The sequence below is a fragment of the Lissotriton helveticus genome, chromosome 4_2, assembly GCF_964261635.1.
Source record: "Lissotriton helveticus chromosome 4_2, aLisHel1.1, whole genome shotgun sequence".
Taxonomy (NCBI): Eukaryota; Metazoa; Chordata; class Amphibia; order Caudata; family Salamandridae; genus Lissotriton; species Lissotriton helveticus.
In genome coordinates this window covers 64,235,303-64,261,643 of record NC_136064.1, presented here as the reverse complement: position 1 = coordinate 64,261,643, position 26,341 = coordinate 64,235,303, and the positions used below count along the sequence as shown (strand labels likewise).

Genomic DNA, 26,341 nt, shown 5'->3' with positions numbered 1-26,341 from the left:
CCCAACGAGGAGCAGGCCCAAATGATGAAGCATGACACCTGCAAAGGTGTGTGAGGGCATTAAATCCAACAAAATGGATACCCAGGTGTAATTCTTTTTTACCCTAACAATATCCAACGCATTTCTTGACACACACACTCCCCCCCTTTTCCCAGGAACAGCTCAGCAATTTTTGATTTACCTTGATCTTGTGGGCACTAGCTGTAGCTGGACCTTCTACTTACTTCTAAGTAGTAATAGCTCGGTTCTCCTCCCTTTGTACCTATATGACAACGGAGAAACAGCGGCCCTCATCCTCCTAGACCTCTGCGCGGCTTTCGACACGGTCTGCCACCGCACCCTAGTGCAGCGCCTCAGCAACGTCGGAATCCAGGAGAAGGCACTGGATTGGATCGTCTCCTTCCTCGACGGAAGAACACAGAGAGTCCGCCTACCACCGTACAAGTCAGAGGCCACCAAAGTCATCTGCGGCGTCCCTCAAGGATCCTCGCTGAGCCCTACACTCTTCAACGTCTATATGAGCCCCCTCGCGGCCATCGCACGCCAATACAACCTCAACATAATCTCCTACGCCGACGACACCCAGCTGATCCTCTCCCTGACCAACGACCCCGCCGCCGCCAGAGCCAACCTGCACGAAGGGATGAAAGAGGTAGCCGAATGGATGACGACGAGCCGCCTGAAACTGAACTCAGACAAGACGGAGGTCCTCATCCTGGGCTCCTCGCCCTCCGCCTGGGACGACTCCTGGTGGCCCCCCGCCCTGGGCACCGCACCCAAACCGACGAACCACGCACGCAACCTGGGCTTCATCCTGGACTCCTCCCTCTCCATGACTAGGCAAGTCAACGCCGTCTCCTCGTCGTGCTTCAACATCCTGCGCATGCTTCGGAAGATCTTCTGGTGGATCCCCACGGAGACCAGGAAGACCGTCACCCAGGCCCTCGTCACCAGCCGACTGGACTACGGCAACGCACTCTACGCAGGAACCACCGCCAAGGTCCAGAAGAGACTCCAGCGGATCCAGAACGCCTCAGCCAGACTCATCCTCGACATCCCACGGAACAGCCACATCTCCGGACACCTGAGAGACCTGCACTGGCTCCCCGTCAACGAACGAATCACCTTCCGGCTCCTCACCCACGCTCACAAAGCCCTACACGATCAAGGCCCGAGCTACCTCAACAACCGAATCAACTTCTACGCTCCCAAACGCCACCTCCGATCTGCCAGCCACGCCCTCGCCGCCGTCCCACGCATCCGAAGAACCACCACAGGAGGAAGATCCTTCTCCTACCTGGCCGCCAAGACCTGGAACTCCCTCCCGGCCGACCTGCGCCTGACCCAAGACCACCTCTCCTTCAGGAAGAAGCTCAAGACCTGGCTGTTCGAGCAGTAACGGCACCCCCCCCCCCCCTAGCGCCTTGAGACCCTACGGGTAGGTAGTGCGCTCTATAAATGTCGTTGATTGATTGATTGATTGATATGTTAATCTTATGCCCATTAAGTGCGCCGATTACCAGGAGAGCTGAACTAGGCAGAGTCATCTTTCTCATCACACTGCAATTGGTACAGTCTGTCACTAACTGTTGAAAGCAATAAATGAATATGCTGGCCGAAATTAAAAGTTTGTTTAGCGCGGGCTCCAGGACCACTACCACTTCAGGACTCGACACATAGCTGCTGTTCAGAAGTAAAGAAATGGATAAGCATAACACACGCTTTCTTTGCAGACGGTTTGCCATTGTTGCAAAACTGTTCCTATTGCCCTTGCACTTCACTAGCAAACGAAATACTAAGATGGCCGCCACATTTACACAATGCACAGTAGACCTCCTGATACCAATACGGAAATTACATGAAGCACATTACATGCAAAGAAGAGAGAGCCACATGAGCATACTGCTCTTTTATTTCTTGAGCCCCTCTCGTACCACACAAATTTCCAATTAAAAATTCAAACCCCTCTTAGTTTTAAGTATTTTGTTTACTCTTAAAATATATGTTGCACGGGTAATTTCCTATCAATATATTTTATTTTGTTTACTGCCTATCTTTGAATTACATTTGTAACATACGTGGTTTGCTTTACTTTTGTTGCTTTAGAAAAATTAGTACCAACATGCAATAAATCTACTACCAAGATGGCCGCCACATTTCCAAAATTCCTTCGGCAGAAAACCTTTTACCTATAATATTGACGTTCCAAGATGGCTGCACATCCTGGTCTTTCCTCTGTTTCTATTCCCAACGACATCTCAGTTTCCGGTTAGTGTTGAGCCGTTGTTCATCTCTAACTGTCAGTACATGGGTCGTTAGGCGCTGCACTGGCAACAAGTGTGTCAAAATGAGTCAGGCCTTCTGTATCCGCCGGTGCCAGACTGAGAAGGACACTGAAACAAAAGTGAAGACAATTTAAATTAAGAGATGGGAGGAGCGCCTCAAAACCAAGCGTTTCCCTTCTGCGCGCATCCTTTTGCTGCGACTTTCTCCGTCTGCCGTGCGGTGCCTTTTAAAAGGCAATGATTACATGGGAGGGCTCAGCTTCTTACTGCGTCATTTGCTGGTCACAGATCTTAATGTAGGCAGGGCAGAGTCCCCCTTTCGATGCTAATGGAATGATTACCACTAAGCATATCGTAATTTTGTTCACGCTTCAGTTTCAATGGGTATTTGGCCATGCCGGGTTTATTAGTATTTATCAAATGAACAAGATGAAAAAAGTTTGAAAGGGATAAGAGCGTTCAGTGGGGCACATGCAGGAATAAGAAAAACATCTTGGGTAATTAATACAGCTAGCAGCAAATAGTTAAATAGGGGCCTGAGAAAGAATAGGGATGTTCTAGTACATAAATTTAAAAAAAAAATGAACGAAGCCAACGAATGAAAGACCGATTAAAGACAGAACACGCGAAGAAGAAGCAGAAGTGAAAGAGTAAATTCAGAAAGAATGAAACGAGGCTGATGGGTGTAAAACAAAAGTGATGCAAATCAGGGTAGGGTGAATTAGAATAACCAGGGGTGGGGTGTGTGACTGCATTGCGTCCATACACTCCCATGCCGTTTTATCAGGACAAGGGGGAGCTTTTGTTGTGGCTAGTTTGCCTCCTCGATAGCCCTCCCAAGCAGCAGTCCTGGAAGGAGGGACCAGGGAGGCCTGCAGGCAGCACTGCCTCTTTAAGGCTGAGAGAGGGGAGGAGGAGAAGGGGTGTCTGTTTTGGCTCTGTTCCCTGCCGCCAGCAGCAGCACCGCACTTGCCTCTGGATGTATGACTAGGAGGAGCAGCCAGCAACACCCTTGGCAGCCTCAGAAGAGAGGACTGCAGGGGGCAGTCTCTAGATCCGGGACGTCCCGAAGAGCCAGCTGCTGTCAGATGTGCTGGTGACTGATGTGGCCGGAGGAAGCTGCAGCTGGGCTCTGACGGGGTTCAGGATGGAAGATGCCCAGCGATTCTTCCATTGATTCTCTGGACTCGGGGAGGAGGGGGGCGCGGAAGCAGGCAGAAGGCTCCATGATCTATGTCCTTTGTGCTCACTCTGCGGTGACACTTGGAGGAGGATATCCACGTGAAGCAAGGAAGTGCTATCAGGAAGCAGCACCCTTACGCATGCCTGGGAGGGCTCAAGAGGGGGATTTTGAAGCTCGAAAACGTGAGATTTCCTTTGCCCATTGACTAACATTGGAGTGGGGAATATTTTAGGGGACTGTCCTTGAAAGCTTCCAGCAATATCCGCAATTTTGGCCAGCAAAAAGAGTTACTATCTTCCAATAAAGGGACCGTTGGCACATATGTCGCCTCGTGTAACGACTGCACCTGCAGCACAACACTGCCCTGATAATTGTGTGATTTGTACTTGCATTCCCAAGCGTTGATTCAATTTGCACCGATTTATGGATGTACCTATTTGTCCACCCAGCACTGCGTCTGTTCCAGATGGATTTACTAAGCCTGAGGCTGTTGTGATGGAAACATAGAGACCTCATCTTGGATACGCTGGAATTCTAGCGCTTAATAAAGAAAACTTCCTACAGATGCCAATAAGGAGCTGTTTTCAACATTATAAGATAAAGCCATTGAACAGATCCTAGGGGTGTCAAAAGGACTTTTTTGTACTCCCGAGAAACCTTTGGATTTCCACATTCTAGTTTTGGGCCTTTTTCGAGCGCCATGGGGCACCCACCGCTGGAGTTCAGCGACTGCTACCCCGACAGCCCTGACTTCAGGGAGAGGCTGAAATGCTATGAGCAGGAGTTGGATAGGACCAACAAATTCATTAAAGATGTCATCAAAGATGGCAATACGCTGATCAGTGCCATCAAGGGTAAGTGGTACCACGTGTGTTCGTTACTGGCACCTCTGCTCTGGTGGTGCGCTTTTCACTTTGACCATACATATGTGAATCTGTACCTCAAGTGGCTCGATGTCTGATCTAAGTCACCCATCAAGCCTGATACATGTTTGCATTGTGGAGCTTGTAATTTTTTCTTGCCCATTTAGACATTCGAAAGTGAGTCCCTTTTAAGTTACTGTGCCATGTTCTTTACAGGCCTGTTCAGCAGTTGCAGAGAGCAATATTGCTGAATATGTGTAGTCTTGAGCAATCTGTACTACCCCAATTTGTAAATTCCCAGTTCCACATTTTTGAAAACGCAGAATTAGGGTTGTTCCATTTCTTTTCTGGCTGCCACCATCTGCAACCTTATTGCCTCTCCTTAAATTGATTGACCGCAATGTTTCCTTTCTCAAGAGATTGAATTCTTGTTCTCTGTAAAAATAGAGGATCATTGTCGCTTAGTGCTAAGAAGCCTTGTTGATGCATCTACACTCAAGTAGTATCTGGTCATCGCCATCAAGTGCAGGACTACAAGTACCACAATGCTTAGTAGTTAGTGCTAGGGATATTATGCCTATTAACTGTTAATCGTTAGTTTGAGCTGTCTCTGAGGATAGTGTTTTAAGCTATGCTGATGCTGGTTATACATAGTTCATTGTTAGCCAGGACTGGCACTTTATGGCAATGTTTCTAAGAGTGTGGCTAATAATTATATTAGAATGATTGTGCACTTACACTTTATAAACTTATTAGCGTTGATGAAGTGATAGATATGCTGCTTGAGCTTCTATAGCAATGTACCAAGGCTGTCATGTCGTGGCACTTTATTTCTCAGGGGCTGCAGACTAAGAAATGCTCTTGGTTTTAGAATAAGCACCTGCACTTTAAGATTTAGAATCTGTGTCTAGTACTAGGGATGTTATGATTATCAACCGTCAGTCATCTGTGCGAGTTGGGGCCCTGGGGATGTGGCCCCTCAATAAGTCTATTAGAGCCCACTCAGCTGCTGCCTGTTTGGACTGTGTAATCTATGTGTTTTGAATTGCCTTTTGGAACGTCTGCTGTAGATAATGATCAAACACTTGGGTAAAATCAATACAAATACGTTTAAAAAGCTTAGTAGCATGATACGAGTCAGCTCGAAAACTGAAACGAGTAGCTGGCGCGGTCTTAAAAATGAATATGCGCAGTGTAAGGGTTCTTTCTCCACTACCGCAGTACTTTACAACTGCGACACCAGCCTTGAGGTATAATGTTCTATGTAAAGACAAACATTCTCGTGTATACCCTCATGGGCAAGTTATTGAGGCTAGAATTCGGATCCCTGGAATTCATGTTACAGGACTCAGTTCTAGAGACAAACGTGCAGGGGGCGTCCTGCCCCCTCATCTTCCTTTCATGGTAAACAGAATCTGGCATCGTATGCCCACCCAGTGCTGGCCGATATAAAGGCACAGTGGATGGAATTAAACCTAGTACGTTTTGATAAAATCGAGACCTTTGGCCTAGGAGTGACCATGCAGTCATTCTCTTTCTGATGACATCACGATAGGACCATTAGGTGCAGCGGGTTGGGGGGGGGGGGGAGGGGTGAGTTGGGAGGGGTAGTGGAGGGTGGGCAGGCACATAAGAGGCATAAAAGGAAGGGCATTGACGATGTTGAAATTCGAGCCCTGCTATGACATCATTAACACTCATGTGATGCCACCGAACCCCAGGGTCACCAATTAGCGAGTCCTGCTTTGATATCAGAGATACTTACCCTGGCACCAGTACCACCATGTGATGTCACTGAGCTCTCATATACATTAGTCAACAGCCATGTTATATCAGAGCGCTCTCAGTAAACCTAGTATAATGCCAGTGAGCCCTCAGAGCATGTCAGCCGTGTTGTTACATCTAAGGCACATTTCCTCAAACCATTAACCGCCATGGGCTGAAGTATTCAATTTTTACGGAAGCAGACCCTATTATGAAACCACTCACCCTAATAGCACGTGCTTCTTTAGTTAATAATCTTTTTTGTGACAACAGCGATGGCACTGAGATTTGTAATCTGAGTGTGACGTCACTAAGCGACGTCAGGATTTGTTTTTTTTACTCGTGTGCATCACGTTAGTGACAGTAACGAGCTCTTTTGTGGTGACCGTGAGCCTGCTTGGAATATGTTTGTACCTTGTTCGAAGTCAAAGAGCTCGTAGATGAAAGGCCGCTTGTCTCATACCTGTCTAGGTTTGTCTGAGCCCTTTTCTTGAACCTGAGCTCTTTCGTGCTGCCTCTGAGACTTATCGAGCTATCTATGAGTCCTACTCGAATGTCTGTGCTCCTGATCTTCGTGTCACTGAGCTCTGTTGCCGTGTATGTGGGCCCTGTTCTGTCCGAGAGCCCTACTGAGAGGTCCCTGAGCCCTATCTATGTATATGTGAGCCCTATCTATGTATATGTGAGCCCTATCTAGGTATCTTTGAGCCCTATGGAAATGTATGTGAGCCATATCCAGGTATCTGTGAGCCCTACTGTAATGTATGTGAGCCCTATGTAAATGTGTGTAAGACATATCTAGGTATCTGTGAGCCCTACTGTAATGTATGTGAGCCCTATGGTAATGTCTGTAAGACATATCTAGGTATCTGTGAGCCCTACTGTTATGTCTGTGAGTCCTAGAGAGGTATCTGTGAACTCTGTCGGTGTATATGTGAGCCCATTTGTAGTGTCTGTGACAGGGCCGGTCCTAGGATATGTGGGGCCCCGGGGAGAATAGGAACATGTGAGGCCCCTAAGCAGAGACTACGCTGAATCGGATCGGGCCGCTAAAAATGTTTTTTTTTTTTTTATAATTAAAATTAAACCAAACTGCACACCCTCGACTGGTTGTTAGCTGTTCAAGCTAAATGAGCAACAACAATAAATTATTTTCCTTTCACCTTGTTGCGTTGACCAATAAGTAGCTCTTTCACACACATTTGCATAGAATCACAACTGGAATGCAGGACCATTGCACTTTGTGCTCTGCAGAGAGGTCATATTTTGAATGATCATGTAATCTGAACACCTTTTTGACCCACAGACAGGCTTAATGTGAAAGTTGTAGTGCTTTCATCCTCAACTCCGAAGTGCTCAACTGTAGCCTGCTATAAACACCTGGAGGTGACAGTACAAAGGGTGCATCATCCAAGAGTAATATGCTGTGAAATACAGAAACACACATGCTGAAAATAGCTACCACTCTTCAGGAAAGCAAGATTAATTAAAGCATGTAAAATATAAACAGGAACAAAATCACTGCATTGTTTTACCCTAACATCAGGACCACTGGAATTATGTGGCAGGGTGAGTATATTATGCGGCATGAAAATGCAAATTATGCGGCATAATCCGACACATTTTGAAATAGTATTACTTCATTTTTTTGCCATTTTTAAACTTGGTAACACTGTTTGGGAAATGGTTGCACCCCATTAGTACCAATTTAACACCCAAATTTAGCCGTGAGAAATAGGAGATTGACTATTCCAGCTTTTCAAAGGGCCTTCCCACATGCGCAAGACATGTTGCTGCGTTTTTAGTAACTTTTGAACTGTTTGAATAGAAAGCAATTTTGTTGTTAAAATCTGTAGATTATGCAGCAGATGAGGGATTATGTGGCAAATGCGTCAAATGCATAATTGTGCAGAAATCGCTGCACAATCGCATTATTCCAGTGGCCCTGCCTAACATGCAGCATCAGACTGGGAAAGAAAATAGGACCCAGTACCAAAATAAAAGGGGCCCCCATTAGTGAGTTAGTTAGCTAGAAAAGTGTCTCATGTTTGCAAACTAGGGCAGTTTTAAACTTGTAAAGCCCTGCTGTATACGTTTTTTGCAAGGTATGGAAGACTGCACTGATTTTAGTTTTCTGCAGGCAATAAAAGCTTTAATAACATGAAAACCAACAGTAAAAACTGGCTCACCTGATCATAAAGCAGGTCAACAACTAGCAAAAAAAAACGGCCAACATACTGACCTGACAGCAGGGCTTTAAGTGGGATGAAAAAAATAGGGGGGTCTTTCACAGGGGCATGGCTAATGTAGTTAAGGGAGTGGCTTAAAAACATGTAAGCTATATAAATCTGTGCTTAGCACAGTGTGCCGACCAACTGGTATTTTGCTGCTTCTGTCATTGCCTCCAGATAAATATTACGACAAGTAAAATTAAATTTATAACATGCCACTACTATTGGCTTTCTCAGTGATTATCAGTTGCATACGATAAATAAGCAACATCTATGGCTTCCTTGTATATAATATAGAAATGCTCCAGTTCTGACATGATGAGACTGTGAAAGAACTATAACGAGTGTTGTTGAAGTTGCATTAAAGGCAGCAGAGAGTTGTGCTGCTGCAAAGTTAAGATTTGTGTTTTCACTCTGAGGGTGACTGAAAAAAGGGAGAGCGGTCCATCTCATCACCTGCTTTTCTGAACTTACATTTGTTTTGCAGACACTAGATTAATGTTTTTGCAGGAAAAGTTAAGGCCCCTTTTCAATGTCCATATTAATTTAATACCAGGTCTAAGACTCGAGTAACCCAGCAGACTTTAAACTGTGCTCCATCCACTTTTTCATGCTGATACTGCTCCTCTGCATGCACCTCTTGTCTCGTTGCCATACTCACACCTATCTGCTCCACCCCCCCCCACACTATATTCTGTTTATCTTACCCTTGTTATTCACTCCCTGCTCCCTTTCCACTTGTCCTAGGTGAGGAGTTTCCATTGTGATGCGCTGCCATTCTTTTGCTCTGCGCCCAGCAGGATATTCTGCCTTTCATTCATACTGGGGCAGGGCGCACTTCCCAGGCAAGGGCACTTTAATTAACTTTCTAATCACTGTCTTCGACATGCAGATGCAGCCATTAGGCCCACAGAGACAAGACTGCAGGGGAGAGTGATAAAAAAAGAAGAAATGTAATCTCTTAGGGGGCCCCATGGGCCTCGGAACTCTAGAGTCCTTAAAGGCGCGAGGCCCCAAGGCTGCCAGCAGGCGCGGGGGCCCTGGGCAGCTGCCCATGCTGCCCATGCCTAGCCCCGGCCCTGGTCTGTGAGTCCCAGGGAGCTATCTGTGAGCTCCGTCCGTTTATGTGTGAGCACTGTATTAGTGTCTGTGAGTCCTAGTGAGTTTTCTGTGAGCTCTGTCAGTTTTTATGTGAGCTCTGTATTAGTATCTGTGAGTCCTAGTGAGTTTTCTGAGCTCTGTCCGTTTATGTGTGGCCCTGTATTAGTGTCTGTGAGTCCTAGTGAGTTTTCTGTGAGCTCTGTCAGTTTTTATGTGAGCTCTGTATTAGTGTCTGTGAGTCCTAGTGAGTTTTCTGAGCTCTGTCCGTTTATGTGTGGCCCTGTATTAGTGTCTGTGAGTCCTAGTGAGTTTTCTGTGAGCTCTGTCAGTTTATGTGTGAGCCCCTTATTAGTGTCTGTGAGTCCTAGTGAGTTTTCTGTGAGCTCTGTCCGTTTATGTGTGGCCCTGTATTAGTGTCTGTGAGTCCTAGTGAGTTTTCTGTGAGCTCTGTCAGTTTTTATGTGAGCTCTGTATTAGTGTCTGTGAGTCCTAGTGAGTTTTCTGAGCTCTGTCCGTTTATGTGTGGCCCTGTATTAGTGTCTGTGAGTCCTAGTGAGTTTTCTGTGAGCTCTGTCAGTTTATGTGTGAGCCCCTTATTAGTGGTTGAAAAAGCTTTATTCGAGTTATACACTCATAAAAGCACGCACATATAGATTTATACATTTAAAACTTTAAACATACATTAACAGTAAATTGCAGTTAAAAATACATAATACACACACGTAAAATATTTACCAATAATGGTTAAAATAAGCTTTCTCATAAAATGCTGAAACTAAATGCGTGTTAAAGTGCAAGATCCTCTGCTTTACGGGCCATACCCAAATTCATACAATCAAAAGCTCTTAACGTGCATATTAGCAGCATTTTTACAGTTAAAATTCATATCTCACTCCCACTAGGTACTAACAAAGATAATTCAAGCAAGCGGAAAGGGTAAAATTCAAAGCGTATTAGGAAAAAGAGCCCTCCTCCTTATGGACCATGCCCACCCCAGATATTTTGCCGTGCCAACTACAATGGACAATTCGGTGGAGGAACAAATAATTCTCAACCCCTCAACACCACTTAGCACACCAAGATTCCTACAAACAGGTGCCAACCAAGATTTTCTTGGATTTACATAGGCCTCACACAAAAATAAAAAATGTGCGATACTTTCGTTTGGGGCGTTACATGTCGGGCAACACGAACTACTACTAGTTCTCCAGCTAGACGTCAAAGACCTCAAGGGGAGGGAGCCTGCCCTTAACTGGAAAAATAATTTCCTGTCTAACGGAACAGTTAAAATGTCCCAATACTGTTCTAGGGCAGGTCTTGTTTTAATTTCCATAAATCTACCCCCCATGGATTCTGAGGTTGCGCTCCTCCAAAGCTTCTGATCAATGTAATCCCAATATAAAGCTTTTATAGTGGTTTTACTAGGGAACACTTCCCCGAGGGGGTTTTCCCAGAGTTTGGAGAGACCAAGCTCAGCAAGGACGTCCCTAAGCATTTTTAGCCATGTAATTTTATGGAAGACATCTGATTTGACTAAAGCTGAGAACCCCTCAGCATAGTGTCGAATTTCTGGGGTTGTCCATAGCCGTCTCCAATAGAGGATGGGCCTTAGTCGGGCACGATCACTAAGCGATCTCCTTCCTAGATCCAGGCCAAGCGGTATTAGTGGAGTGCTTTGAGGGAGACTAGTTATCCCTCTCAGAAACCTGTTCTCAGATCTTTGGAGGGTGGTGAGCCTCTCAAAGCCCCAAACTTCAGCCCCATAAAGGGCTGCGCCCAAGGCTTTTGCGTCGTATACCATGAGAACCGGTTTTATAGGCCTAGTTTTGGATTTTACTTGTTCTACCCGGAGGGCTCCTGAAATCTGCTGGTGTTTTAGCACCGCCTTCTCCATGTGTCTCGACCAACCAAATTTACTTGATATCTCCAGCCCAAGGTATGTAAAAACGTTTACTAACTCTAGTTTGATGTTGTTCAGAGATACCCTAGGTTGAGATTGGCACTTTTGCCCAAAGGCCATCAGCTTGGTTTTATTTACATTAACTTCGAGACCTCGTTCTTTACAGAACATATCAAATATGTTCAAGGCTCGCTGGAGTCCTGACGGGGTTTTGGACACGATCAAGGTATCGTCAGCGAACATCAGGATCGGAACCCTGATGCCCGCTAGCGAAGGTGCGTCTACCGTCGCATCCAACATCCTATCCACTATGCCATTAATGAACAGGGAGAACAGCAGGGGTGCCATAGCACATCCCTGCCGTACCCCCCGCTCAACTGGGAAGTTGGTGGTAGATTCCCCATTCCTCCCCCACTGGACCTTGGCAAAATTGCTTTCGTGGAGACGCATTATTAATGTAAGCAGCTCAAGTGGGACCCCTATCTTACTCAAAACCACCCACAGCTTGCTCCTAGGCACCAGATCGAAGGCAGCCCTTAGATCTACAAATGCTACATAAAGGCTGCCTTCGCCAAGGAGTACAGTCCCCCACCGTAGCATGGTGAAGCGAAAAATTTGATCAACCGTGCTGGTTGCCCGCCTAAATCCTGCCTGGTAGGGGGATAAAGCATTGTTGTCATCTACCCAGGCCATAAGTTTGTCGACCACCATCTTCCCCACCACTTTTTGCATAGTGGCCAGCAAACTTATCGGTCTATAATTTGCCGGGAGTGACCGATCAGCTTTCTTAAAGATCGGTATTATTATTGCCCCCTTCCATACATTGGGGATTTTTGCCCCTTTAGCAAGGGCATTTCCCAGCACAGTCGCATATCTTGCCCACCGAACCTTATCGTATTTGAAAATATCTGACGGAATTCCATCTAACCCCGGAGCTTTCCCCCCCTGCAGGGTTGAGATTACAAGTTCCGCTTCTTTGATTAAGAATAAATCTCCCTTGGAAAATACCACAGGGATTGGTTCTGTGGCCATTATTTCCCTATTCTCCGCATACTGGGGTTTAAAATACTCGACCCACAATGCCTCATCGACATTGTTGTCGGGGTTATTGGGGGTACCACCTCTGCCCCATTTCACAATTTTCCAGAAGAGTCTGGAATCTTTTTGACCAGAGGCCTCAAGTAGCTCCTCCCAATGCTCCTCATCCCACAGCTTCTTAGCCTTACGAATGTTGTCATTATATTGTTTCCTAGCGGTGCTAATCGAGGCCTTGTCCCTGCTTTTAATTGCTCTGCCCAACTCCAATCTGGTTACCCTGCACTGCTTGTTAAACCACCTCGCCAATTTGATAGGTGCTTTTCTATTTACCTTAACTGACTTGATTATTAGTGTCTGTGAGTCCTAGTGAGTTTTCTGTGAGCTCTGTCAGTTTATGTGTGAGCTCTGTGTTAGTGTATGTGATTCCCAGTGAGCTATCTGTGGGCTCTGTCAGGGTATCTGTGAGCCCTGTATTAGTGTCTGTGAGTCCTAGTGAGCTATCTGTGAGCTCTGTCTGTTTATGTGTGGCCCTGTATTAGTGTCTGTGAGTCCTAGTGAGTTTTCTGTGAGCTCTGTCCGTTTATGTGTGAGCCCTGTATTAGCTCCCTGGGACTCACAGATACTATCTGTGACCTCTGTCCGTTTACGAGTGAGCCCTATATTAGTGTATGTGAGTCTTAGTGAGTTTTCTGTGAGCTCTGACAGTTTACAAGTGAGCCCTATATTGGTGTATGTGAGTCCTAGTGAGTTTTCTGTGAGCTCTGTCAGTTTATGTGTGAGCCTGTATTTGTGTCTGTGAGTCCTAGTGAACTATCTGTGAGCTGTCAGTTTATGGGTGAGCTCTGTATTAGTGTATGTGAGTTTTCAGTGAGCTCTGTCAGGGTATCTGTGAGCCCTGTATTGGGGTCTGTGAGTCCTAGTGAGTTTTCTGTGAGCTCTGTCAGGGTATCTGTGAGCCCTGTATTAGTGCCTGTGAGTCCTCAAGAGTTTTCTGTGATCTCTGTCAGGGTATATGTGAGCCCTGTATTAGTGTCTGTGAGTCCTAGTGAGTTTTCTGTGAGCTCTGTCAGGGTATCTGGGAGCCCTGTATTAGTGTCTGTGAGTCCTAGTGAGTTTTCTGTGAGCTCTGTCAGTTTGTGTGAGCCCTGTGTCAGTGTGTGTGAGTCCTAGTGAGTTTTCTGTGAGCTCTGCCAGGGTATCTGTGAGCCCTGTATTAGTGTCTGTGAGTCCTAGTGAGTTTTCTGTGAGCTCTGTCAGGGTATCTGTGAGCCCTGTATTAGTGTCTGTGAGTCCTAGTGAGTTTTCTGTGAGCTCTGTCAGGGAATCTGTGAGCCCTGTATTAATGTCTGTGAGTCCTAGTGAGTTTTCTGTGAGCTCTGTCAGGGTATCTGTGAGCCCTGTATTAGTGTCTGTGAGTCCTAGTGAGTTTTCTGTGAGCTCTGTCAGGGTATCTGTGAGCCCTATCGCGGTTTCTCTCAGATTTCATAGTGACCCTTCTGATTCGTGCACAGAGCTGTGATAAACAGGAGTCCTGTTTCACCTGTGAGCCCTTCTGTGGTGTTTGCAAGCCCGTGTGTGCTCTTTGGAAACCCTGGGCCAGTGGAGCCGGGGGGTGGGCTGGGGATACCTGCACTGTGGAGGGGGAGGGGACCATGCCTCGTGCACAGCCCTGATTGCTAACATCGATTGTTAAGCCGATATTCACTCCTCCTTTCACCCTCCCAGGGCAATAAAATTAGTGTCCTTTCCATTGGGTAATAGTTATCATGCGTACCCACAAATGAGGTATGACGCGCGGTGTATGTAAAGATGATAAGATGCCCAGCTGCTGCCAGTGTGCACGGATTGGGCATTGTCATGAAGCATGCACTGGCAGCTTCTACACCAGAAGGCAGTGCAGAGCAGTCGGGGCTGGGGCACAGGGGGCGAGGTGAGAGGCTGTTCCATAAGGGCCAGTGCCTTGTGGACTGCCTGCTTGGATATGCTGATCTGTAAGATAAACGTGGTCTTTCTGGTTCTTGACTCCGCCCACTCCCGCCATCTGTCACCACACAGATCAATAATCACTTGGAACCCCTGCTCTCGGTATCCTTTTGTTTTACTAACAGAAGATCCCCCCCCCCCCCCGCTGCTGCCCCGAAGTAGCTTATCTGCTCAACTTCAGACCGTTCAAGTTTGTAAAAAAAAAAAAAGGTGCAATCCTGACAGCCCTTGTGCTGCGTGCAGAACGCACACCAAGCATGCGTTCTGGGCCCTGCCCTGCAGTGCGGTACAGTGCGGTGCAGTGCTCGGGCCCTCTCGGCAGTGCTGCTCGTTCGGCCCCCGATCAGAGGAGGCTGGGCGCAGGTGCAGCTGCCCTGCCCGTTGAAATGTCCCCTGTTGTGCACCCAGAGGGGCTCTGATGGGGTGTAAGGAGAATCCCTCCAGTTTAACCAGCGAGATAGCTCAGTGGGTTGCGCGCATGCTGCGAAGATCTGCTCCGAGTTCAGACCCTGGGAAGGCACAGCTAGCTTGCTGTTTGATCCGTGTGGGGCAGATTGCACCAGTGCCATCGACTTGTTGAGGGAGCAGACCAAACAATTCGGGTTACAGTTTTTTTCTTCGTGCAGTATCAGTCAGGGGTGATTACTATGTATAACTTGTGTACAGCAGCCGGTGTGCAGCGACTTGCCCCATATGGACCCCTTCGCTGCCGATGAATGCAAGCCTGTTGAAGCCACTCCACTTGATAAGTATTTTGTACAGCCGCATAATTTATATAGCGCTTCATACCCCCGACGAGGCGCTATAGCGCTTTCAGCAGACGGATAGCTCGCGAATCCATACATTTTGGATTATGACTAGAAGGTGGAATGACATTTATTGCAGTGTAAACGCTTCCCAGTATGTATCTGGAAGAACATTGAGATTTGAGTAGAAATTCTGGATTGACAGTGCCTGCTGAATTCAAGCGTGCTCTGCAGAAGGGGTTAATAAACGACGCGCAGCGCTCTGAAGGCTGCGTCGGAGAGTCGTGTGAGGGCTGCGGTAAAGTGCGCGGTTTTGCCGCAGGAGTGGGAGGCAGAGTAAGTGTGGGAGGCCAGGCAGCAGCGCCACTGCATCGGCGTCTGATGAAAGGCTGCGCCAGTGTGGAAGGCCAGGCAGCAGCGCCACTGCATCAGCGAGCGACTGACGAAAGGCTGCGTCGGTGTGGGAGGCCAGACAGCAGTGCCACTGCATCAGCGACTGATGAAAGGCTGCGGCAGTGTCGGAGGCCAGACAGCAGTGCCACTGCTTCAGCGACTGATGAAAGGCTGCGTCGGTGTGGGAGGCCAGGCAGCAGTGCCACGATACCAGCGACTGATGAAAGGCTGCGCCAGTGTGGGTGGCCAGGCAGCAGCGCCAGTGCGTCAGCGTCCGATGAAAGGCTGCGCCACACGTGCGGTGGCGACCGGCTCTTTCCTGTTAATGCTATATTATTTTAAAGAACACCTGTAAAGCGCTCCGCTAGCCGTATGCGCTAGCTCAGATTCACTGCCAAACGATCCACGAACAGGCCCTAGATGTTAAATAACCATGTTTTCAGTTGAACCGGTCACCCCCGAGAAGAGGCCGCTGCCTCTGTGCTTAGACTTTGCAGAGGGCGACAGGTCACAGCGAAACTCTCTTGCTATTTTGACAGCCTGTTTACTTGTGCAAGTGTGACACCTGTCTCTAAGTTCAGGGTTTTTATAACGCAGGTGCTCTGCGTCATCACTGTTGTGAGCTCAGTGGTGATTGTAAACTTGGATTCATGGTTTGCATTCGGTTTTACAGTCGCAGGTTTGAAGCAGCTCGCGCTCTGTCTGGGTTTTTGCACTCACAATTTTATCCAAGTCCAGCCTGACAGCCTTGCTGTCGTGTCCTGCTGAACTCTACCTTCTCCTGGGCTTGACTTCAAGAAATGTTTTAATTCCGAAGGTAAGCTGTGATTGGCCCCACCCAACCCTTGTATCTGACCCATTCTCCATCGTGATCGGCCTTAACTTTTGACTTTGCCCTGGTCTTGCCTGACCAAATTGGTTGGCGCCTTGATCTTCTAGGCCCAAGATTTTACTTAAAGCGTTAAAAAAATCATATCTTTGGTTCTACTGCTTGGATTCAATTCATTCTGGGCTTGTTTTATTTAATAAAATGGATTTTATTTTACTAAATTGGCATTTTTAGGTCTCGCCTGTCGATGCGCATCGAGCTTGCGAGACTATGGGGGCTTAACCACTCTTTAACTAACTTGCAAGGAATCGTGGCGATTCCTTGCAGTGCCCGTGACTTTTAAGCTCAATGCGCATGAAGCGCGTGCACATGCCCCCAGCCGCCTGCCTTGCCCACTCTCTCTCACAGCCTCCCCCAGCTCCGCCCCCTCACTTCTTGATTGCACGGCCGCTAGGCCGTGCCTCCCCTACTCTCCTCCCCCCTCCTCCTCCTACTCTCCTCCCCCTCCTCCTCCTACTCTCCTCCCCTGCCTGCCGTCTCGCACCTCTCCCCGCTCCGCCCCCTCCCCTGACCCAGGGAGAAAGACACTAGCGCGAGATGAGCGAACCCTAAGACACGCGCTTGCTACGGCCATCTTGTTATGATTGAAGCAACTGTATTTTAAGAGGTACTCGCTGGAGTTGTTGCACGCTCTTCCTAACCTCACCGTCTACAGAATGCACAGAATAGGTTCAACAAAACAAACTGCTAATTGCAAAAGGGGGGGTGGGTCTCGTGGATACATTGTTATAATGGTTCGACATGGTATTTTCAATCAACATCATAAAATTATCAAAAATAATAATAAGAGACAAATAAATCAAGATTAATTGGTTGTTTTGCCGCTTTATTTAAACACACGGCCGCTAGGCCGTGCCTCCCCTACTCTCCTCCCCCCTCCCCCCTCCTCCTCCTACTCTCCTCCCCCTCCTCCTCCTACTCTCCTCCCCTGCCTGCCGTGTCGCACCTCTCCCCGCTCCGCCCCCTCCCCTGACCCAGGGAGAAAGACACTAGCGCGAGATGAGCGAACCCTAAGACACGCGCCTGCTACGGCCATCTTGTTATGATTGAAGCAACTGTATTTTAAGAGGTACTCGCTGGAGTTGTTGCACGCTCTTCCTAACCTCACCGTCTACAGAATGCACAGAATAGGTTCAACAAAACAAACTGCTAATTGCAAAAGGGGGGGTGGGTCTCGTGGATACATTGTTATAATGGTTCGACACGGTATTTTCAATCAACATCATAAAATTATCAAAAATAATAATAAGAAACAAATAAATCAAGATTAATTGGTTGTTTTGCCGCTTTATTTAAACACACGGCCGCTAGGCCGTGCCTCCCCTACTCTCCTCCCCCCTCCTCCTCCTACTCTCCTCCCCCTCCTCCTCCTACTCTCCTCCCCTGCCTGCCGTGTCGCACCTCTCCCCGCTCCGCCCCCTCCCCTGACCCAGGGAGAAAGACACTAGCGCGAGATGAGCGAACCCTAAGACACGCGCCTGCTACGGCCATCTTGTTACGATTGAAGCAACTGTATTTTAAGAGGTACTCGCTGGAGTTGTTGCACGCTCTTCCTAACCTCACCGTCTACAGAATGCACAGAATAGGGTCAACAAAACAAACTGCTAATTGCAAAAGGGGGGGTGGGTCTCGTGGATACATTGTTATAATGGTTCGACACGGTATTTTCAATCAACATCATAAAATTATCTAAAATAATAATAAGAGACAAATAAATCAAGATTAATTGGTTGTTTTGCCGCTTTATTTAAACACCTGCTCTCGGTTCTCCACAAAGAGCTTCTGCCGAGAACTTGCCTTTCTTCGTGGAATTGTAAACAACCGAAACGCGGTCGAGTTTGGCAAATCAGTGTAGGCAGTCCATTTTTTCAGCCTATCAAGTTTCAGCCCTGGGCGACACTTGGCTCACGTGCAATAAAGAGTGAAACGCTCGTGGGCGTGAGCCGGAAATCTCCAAAAGGGACACCAAAATAGGCTATGAGCATTGTTTTCTTTTAAATGCCGAAGGATTGTTATGGTGCTTGTACCATTGGTTTCAAATAAAGAGCGTAAAGTCCCAGCTCTTCACTGACACACTGTGTGCTCTTGGATTAATTCGTCTAATCTCTGACACACCTCAACCAAACAGAAATAACTATTTAGTATTAGGATATTTCCCTTTAAAAGAGATTTACTACTTTGGAAATCCAAGCTATTAAAGCGATAACAGAAAACACTAGAGCTTGTAAGATGAGTCACTTCTAGTCTAATTATTGCTCTTCATATCTGCCAGAGGACCCTTGCACGAGCAATTCCATGCACATGCCTGCCTCCTATGCGGTACTGCCGGGAGCTAACTGCCCTGCAGATCAAGGGGACACACTGTGCCATCGTGCAAGGTATTAAAAACACAGCAAATAAGCCTTTATTTCCAAAGAAATTCCATTCGGGATGACATTAAAGGTTGCGTAAACATCCTAGAAAAAAATGATAGTCCCACAGGTGCACTGCCTTTAAAGCCGAAATACTGCCATACACATAAACCAAACCTGAATTAACTTAATTCAAATTGTTATTTTTATTACACCATGTGATTCCAAGCCACTTGAGAGCGCCACTATAAACTGATTATTTAATTGTTGATAAGAACTGCCGAAATATAATTCATTCCTAATTCTAAATTCAATCCCCATTCCCTAATGCATTTCGGATGAAAATCCACCATCAGGGGGTTTGCTTTATTTTTTTAATCCAAATTGCAATAAACATGCTGAAAACTAAGAATAAGAAACGTATGCACGTAAAAATAAAATTGCGCGTTTGCCAACAGTTAACACGCTTTCAATGCCACCACAACCACCACCCCATCCACCACCACATCCACCATCACCACCACATCCACCATCACCTCCACATCCACCATGACATCCACCGCCACATCCACCACCACATTCACCACATCCACCACCATCACATCCACCACCGTCACATCCACCACCACCACATCCACCACCACTTCCACCGCATCCACCACCACCACTACATCCACCACCACCACCGAATCCACCACCACATCCACCGCATCCACCACCACCGCATCCACCACCACATCCACCATCACCACCACATCCACCACCACATTCACCATCACCTCCACCACCACCACCACATCCACCATGACATCCACCACCACCACATCCACCACCACCGCATCCACCACCACCGCATCCACCACCACCACTACATCCACCACCACATCCAATACAACCACCACCCCATCCACCACTACCACCACCACCGCATCCACCACCACCTCCACATCCACCGCACCCACCACCACATCCACCATCACCTCCACATCCACCATGACATCCACCACCACCACCGCATCCACCACCACTGCATCCACCACCACCGCATCCACCACCACCGCATCCACCACCACCGCATCCACCACCACCACACCCACCACCACTACATCCACCACCACATCCACTACCACCACCACCACCACATCCACCACCACATCCACCACCACCATATCCCCCAGATCCACCACCACCACATCTATATGTGTGTGGCTCTGTGTGTGTTTAGGTGCAAATGCAATGTTCTTGGATTTTCGTCACAATAAAATACACTGAACATAATCTTCACAAAAGTTAATTACAAACATTTAAGCTATTGCCATTATAAATTACAATAACTTTTGTTTAAGTATTAATTATTTACAAAATTAAAAGCCATTGTTATTTGTAATATCAATACATCTAAGTCACGTAAATACAACACGCATTGCATTACAAATGCTATAGGTGTCACATTTGCGAAAGTTAAAACTATTGACATTGTAACTGACAAAGCTATTAATTTAGCTACTTTCAAAACCAACACATAAATAAAAAAAGTGTCATTTACAATACCAATAGCTCAAACTTTCCTAATGCGAGACCTATTGCATTTCCAATGCTTGTTCTTTGTTGGGTGTTCACTTTATTGCTGTTTGTATGCTGCAGAAATACTTCCACATTGCTTCTAAGTTAAGCCTGATTGCTTTGTGCCAGCTTTGTGGTTCACCCTGACAAGGATTGTGGTTGTCACCCGAGTGGGACTTCCATGTGTGTCCAGCTTGGAACAATGGTGACCTCACTGCTATACAATACTCAAATAGATCCTGCTACGATTAGGTGATCTGTGACACTTGCTTTTTAAAGACTGTTTCTTTGGAGTAGTTCAATGTTGTAAAATGTTTCTTGGGTCTCTACCCGAATGATGAGAGGATGTTCAGGGCTTCCGACATAGGGCTTTTTTGAGTCCATTTGGACCCTACATGTTTTTGTTTATTGAACAATGTATATAACTCGTGAAAAAATTCAAAAGAAGTTCTACAGACCAATTAAAAATACCAAATGAAAGTTATATAAACAATTTGTTACCGATAACCAGTCCGTGATGGAATGCATCTGTCTGGCATGTTCCCCTAGCAGGTCAGTTGATGTCTAAAACACATATGCTAGCTATTGGGTTCAGTTGAAACTGTTTGTACCGTGCAAGTGGGAATTTCCACCGGGTCAACTTGAGTACAACTTACTGGAATCATGTCAATTCAGAACCAATAAAATGTTCTCTGTACATTTCATCTACATGACCCCAGCAATAGATTTCTGGGTTGACCCGGGACCTTCCCAATTCAAAATAGTCCCTGGGCTCCTCCCCTCCCCCCCACATCAATAATCTTTCTTTGAGAGCAGAAAGAGTGATAAATTCCTGGGTTTATAAAAGGCTCCACCACTTTCAAGTTGGTGAATTAGTACCTGTCTGTGAGCACCTAGCCTTCTGCAAACCTTGCATCCTGTGTACCCTGTGCACCTCGAGTGACAGCTGTGCACTCTACCTCTCTGCATTTACTGAACTGCACCCCTGGAGGGGCAGCTGTTCCCTGTGAATCTGTAGCTCTAACTCTTGACCTTCTGAATGGTCAGTACTTCTAGAGCACCATAGTCGCTTTCATTGATACACCTGTCGGACGGTATCCCTGTTTGATTGAGCTCTGCCTGTGTCAAGCTGCACCCCTTGACGAACTACGCGCCTCGCTTCATTTTACACAACTAGCCACCCCCCCACCCAGTCTCATCACCCGACAGGCATGCAACATAGCATGGCCTTTCTCTGCCTAACCTCCAGTTCAAAATGTGTGACGGTATTCCACCCTACTCATTCTACACGAATTTCTACTTTTTTATGTTCTTCTTCTCCAAGGCTCAAATAATGTACTTGATAACATTCTCTGTGCCTGCCGTCTCCTTTCCCCTGATCTATTTACACCTTTTTCCATTGCTAGGAACCTCGGGGTGCAATTTGATGCCAATATGGCATTAACATAACAACTCCTCTACCCTAGGTTCCAGCTACTGACCATCAGGAGCATTCCTCCACATCTTCCCTTTCACCAGTACCACTCATCTTTCTAATCAGGCTCCCTCAGTCCCCCTCTCAAGCCTGGACAAAGAACCACCTTTGCAACCTGTGCACTCATTTCCATAAGCATACACCTACTTCTCTGTGTTGTCATCATGTCAGCTAAACACGCGGCACATCCAAGCGCCTAACCTGGTCCTAAGTAGAGTAAAAGGCGTTTCTTGTCCCTGCCCGAACGTCTGCGGCCACGTCCCAGTGTGAACAGTGTAACCCACAAACCACCCCACCTCTCCGCCATGGCCAAGTTTAGCCACTTTGATGGAAATTGCAGGCCGTGGAATGCAGGGAGTCCCATTGCATTATCTTTATGGAAAGACACAGTGTACCTTCACTGAGCAGAACTGGTTTCAGATGACATCTGGCCAGTCTGATCTTTCTATAACCACTGCAGGTGCAGAGGGTTAACATGCCTGCAACAACGAAGGTGTACTTTGACATCACCCAACTGTATTTTATGTAGATAGCTCAGCAGGTTAAGGCTTTTGCCACAGAGATCCTTTAGTTACTTGTGGTTCAGCCGCACCTGCTGAGCTGAGGGAGGGTGCAGTGCTTAGACATAACTTACGGGTGTAAAAGCTCCTGCTGGAGAGGTACTTGTCTGGTAGCAGGTTTGACTCACCAAGAAGTAGCCAGAGGATTACAATGCATTTTGCAAAGATCAGTTGCTTTGCACCAGTTTCAAGATCTTCGAGTTTCTCGTTGCTCAAATGGGCGTAATTTCTAATATTTATATGTTTCCCTCTTCTTCATTGCGTGATTTTGCCCACGAGAAAGTGTCACTTATAGTTGTTGAAATGTCACTCATGATTACACTGAAATTCTGAAAATGTCACACATAGCCATCTGAAACCTTGGCGGCTATGCACATCCAACTTCAGTTCCTTTAAGCCGATTCCATCCTTCCACTGGAAGAACCCCTTCACCTGCACCCCACCTCACCGAATAAAGCCCACCTACCTTCAATCCTACCTGCGTCACTGGCCCTCTCCACTGACGTCACGTCCTCTCCTGTACTCCCAGCAAGATCTCTGAATATAAAATCAGGAATATGTAACACGTTGTGCCATGTGACACCCCTCAGTTATACCCTAGTTTGTTCCACCACAGCACCACGGATGCCCCACAGCACCACGGATGCCCCACAGCACCACGGATGCCCCACAGCACCACGGATGCCCCACAGCACCACCACACCACACCATGAGACGCGTTTCAGGGAGCAGTGCGTGATTCCTAAAGGACCGAGCTACAGATGCTGGCTCTGTGTGCGTTATGAGGCAGCTGGACCCTTTCCGCTTGTGAGCACACAGGGAAGTGTATTCACAACCGAGGGAACAGGCTTGGATAAGCTGCTGACTGTGAGAAGTGCCGAGGGCAGTGGGGTGACGGTGGGAAGGGGGCCGGTCTGTGCCCCGCCCTCCGACTTAAATACTAAAGTGTGTTATCTGTACAACAAACAGCGGTGGTACTGATGGCCAGAGGCCTCACTCTCTGCCAGAGGCCCGACATGCTGTACTAAAGGAAAATAGAAATCATTTTAGGCCATTTGCAGTTATTTAAGATTATTCGAACTAGATGCTCCATATGTCAGCTGTTTAACTCCAAACTATTAATACAGTTGATAAAACAGTCACAAAAACCAATAATGCCATTTTCAGTGTCATTCTTTGACTTCTAAAATTACTCGTTGGGGCCGAATCACAAGGCATTTAAGAGCACTTGAAGAAGTACAGCAGGCAGGGTGGTACCGCGGGGGTAGTACTGCAGGGTTAGTACTGCAGGAGTAGTACTGGAGGAGGAGTACTGCAGAGGTAGTACTGCAGGATAGAATCGTATGATTGGAACTGGAGTTGTACTACTGCAGTGGTAGTACCACAGGAGTAGTGCAGAAGGGGTCTTAGTGCAAAGCTAGTATTGCGTAAGTAGTACCGCACGAGTAGTGACGCAGGGTTAGTACTGTATGGGTAATACAGCAGGGGTAGTACCGCAGGAGTAGTACCACAGGAGTAGTACCGCAGGGGTAGTACCATGGGAGTAGTACAGCAGGGGTAGTACCATGGGAGTAGTACCACAGGAGTAGTACCGCAGGGGTAGTACCATGGGAGTAGTACCACAGGAGTAGTACCGCAGGGGTAGTACCATGGGAGTAGTACCCCAGGAGTAGTACTGCAGGGGTAGTACTGCCGGGAATAGTACAACCTGGAGTAGTACCCCAGGGGTAGTACCGTTGGAGTAGTACCACAGGAGTAGTACCGCAGGGGTAGTACCATGGGAGTAGTACAGCAGGGGTAGTACCACGGGAGTAGTACCACAGGAGTAGTACCGCAGGGGTAGTACCATGGGAGTAGTACCACAGGAGTAGTACTGCAGGGGTAGTACTGCCGGGAATAGTACAACCTGGAGTAGTACCCCAGGGGTAGTACCGTTGGAGTAGTACCGCAGGAGTAGTACAGCAGGGATATTACCGCAGAAGTAGTACCACAGGAGTAGTGCAGCCGGGAGTAGTACTGCCAGGAGTACTACTGCAGTGGTTGTACTACCAGAGGAGTACCACAGGAGCATTACTTCATGTACTCGTGAGTGCCTCCTATCTTGAGCGCAGCATTGGTCGCCAGGGATCACACATGTTGGGTCCACCGCAGCAGCGCCAGCCCTTGGGGTTGGTGCTGTGTGTCGGGGATGGACCCGCCCCTTGAGTTCACCTCCTTCCCTCTTACCCAACAAGACGTGGACCTTTCATCCCGGCCTCCTAGTAGAATGAAGACATGTAGAAGAGGGAAGTATTGATGGTTTGTGCTGATTTTCAGATCGAGGAAGAGCACGATGCTTGAATAAAACTGGTAAAATGTCCCTGATATTCGAGTTGAACATGCTAGTTCGAGCTGGACTAGCTTTAGAGTTTACTCTGGAGTAATTTAAACAGCTCTGAAGTACTCGCGCTACTAATATTTGACATCACGTATGCTTTCCCTGCTTTCTACTCTTATTTTTGTACCGTGTGTATCAATCTATCTATTTGATGTAACATTTGTAAAGCGCTCCGATACCCTTCCAGGGTCTAGTACGCGCTATATAAAACTTTTAAAATAAATAAGTACTCTTTGAATGGCACCTTCTAGTAGTTCTCCCTTTATTATCGTCATTCAAATTGTAAAAATAATACCTGATTGCAATGTTTTTGAGCTGTCCATACAGTTATTAGTCATTGATGACGTTACAGCCTATTCCCTGATTAGGATGCTAAAAATGATACTTTATCTTATTCTGCCTGTTTTCTTCGTGAATTCTAAGGCACTGATGCTTTTAGTTTTGTTTTCCCATTTCACAAGTTTGGACTTTTGTCCATCCCTGGCAAGTTTCCCTGGGTAATTCCGACAGGGGGCTTCCAGCTCCAGGCCGATGGACAGGACGCTGTGGGTTTTCCGGTCACCCGTTCATCCTTGCGTTTATCTCAGACGCCCTGTCGCCGCGGGTCCCTCAGGGCGCCCTCACCGGATACTCTTAACCCCCCAGCACTCCCAGTCTGCTAACGGGGCTAACTAACAGGTCCCTCCTGGTACCCGGACTCTCAGTTCGCGGCAGGCCTCGGCCTCCTATTGGCGGAAGTGATCTGAGCTTCTCCCCTGGTACCAGGGAGTCTACGGCTTCACTGGGCCTACGGGCCCCTTGAATCCTGCAGTCTCATCTCTTCTACTTCTCTGGTGGAGGTTTGTGCAGTCCTGGTACATGTTCGATTCTAATAGCTTGTCTTTTATGGCTAAAGCACGGGGTTCTTTTTTGTTGTCGGAGATATCTCCCCGAGGATACAGAAATGTATATGGCAACCATCCATATCCACGGGTACTTTCTTGATGGAGTACCGTTCATACCACCCAACACGTGCCCTGTATCTCTCACACACGAAGACTACCCGCCCTCAGGTGGATGCTCTTATTTTCCTTCTCCAAAGATGACTTTTTTACGTTTTCGCTGATGCAAAAGATGTTCATTCTTGCATATCCATCACACTGCCTGGAAAGCGAGCTTTTCTCCCCGACTGCCCTGGCTCATTAGCAGTTCAGAAAAAAAAGATGATTATCAGTACAGCAGGCAGATTTGCTAATTATTCTGTGTGTTGTTCCCAGGACTACACCTTCCCTGCGTGATCTTGGGCATAATGTCCGATGTTGGAGTTAAGAGTTTATCTGCTGCCGTTGACGTTAGTTTATACCTTGGTTGCCCACATTTCAGAAACTAGTGTTAGAACGTGCATTAGTTTGCTGCTGCTCTGGGCTCTGACCTAGAGGTGCGGGCACTGACCCCCGGAAGGGTGGGGAGCGCTGTGTTTAGCAATAACTTACAATTTAAAAGCACCTGCTGCGTGTTCCATGTGCTTTCAAGCTGCAATAAAAATGTTATGATAATTCTTGTGATTAATGTTCCTGCTAGATAGGGGCATCAGAGTTTTGTCTAGTGGCAGTTTTGACTCGCCATAAAGTAGTGCAGAGGGTTAACATGCCTGCTGCAAA

The 26,341-nt window shown here is 47.2% G+C and overlaps 1 protein-coding gene across 3 annotated transcripts in view; it reads left to right on the top strand.

Annotated features, from left to right (window-relative positions):
- The first annotated feature begins 2,305 nt into the window (after positions 1-2,305).
- The window catches only part of OPHN1 (oligophrenin 1), a 683,898-nt gene continuing 659,862 nt past the window's right edge, over positions 2,306-26,341 (top strand). For all 3 annotated transcript variants that reach the window (XM_078640140.1, XM_078640141.1, XM_078640142.1), the window contains exon 1: positions 2,306-4,322. In XM_078640140.1, the coding sequence (XP_078496266.1) occupies positions 4,169-4,322 (154 nt within the window). In that variant the 5' untranslated portion in view covers positions 2,306-4,168. The remainder of the gene's footprint in view (positions 4,323-26,341) is intronic.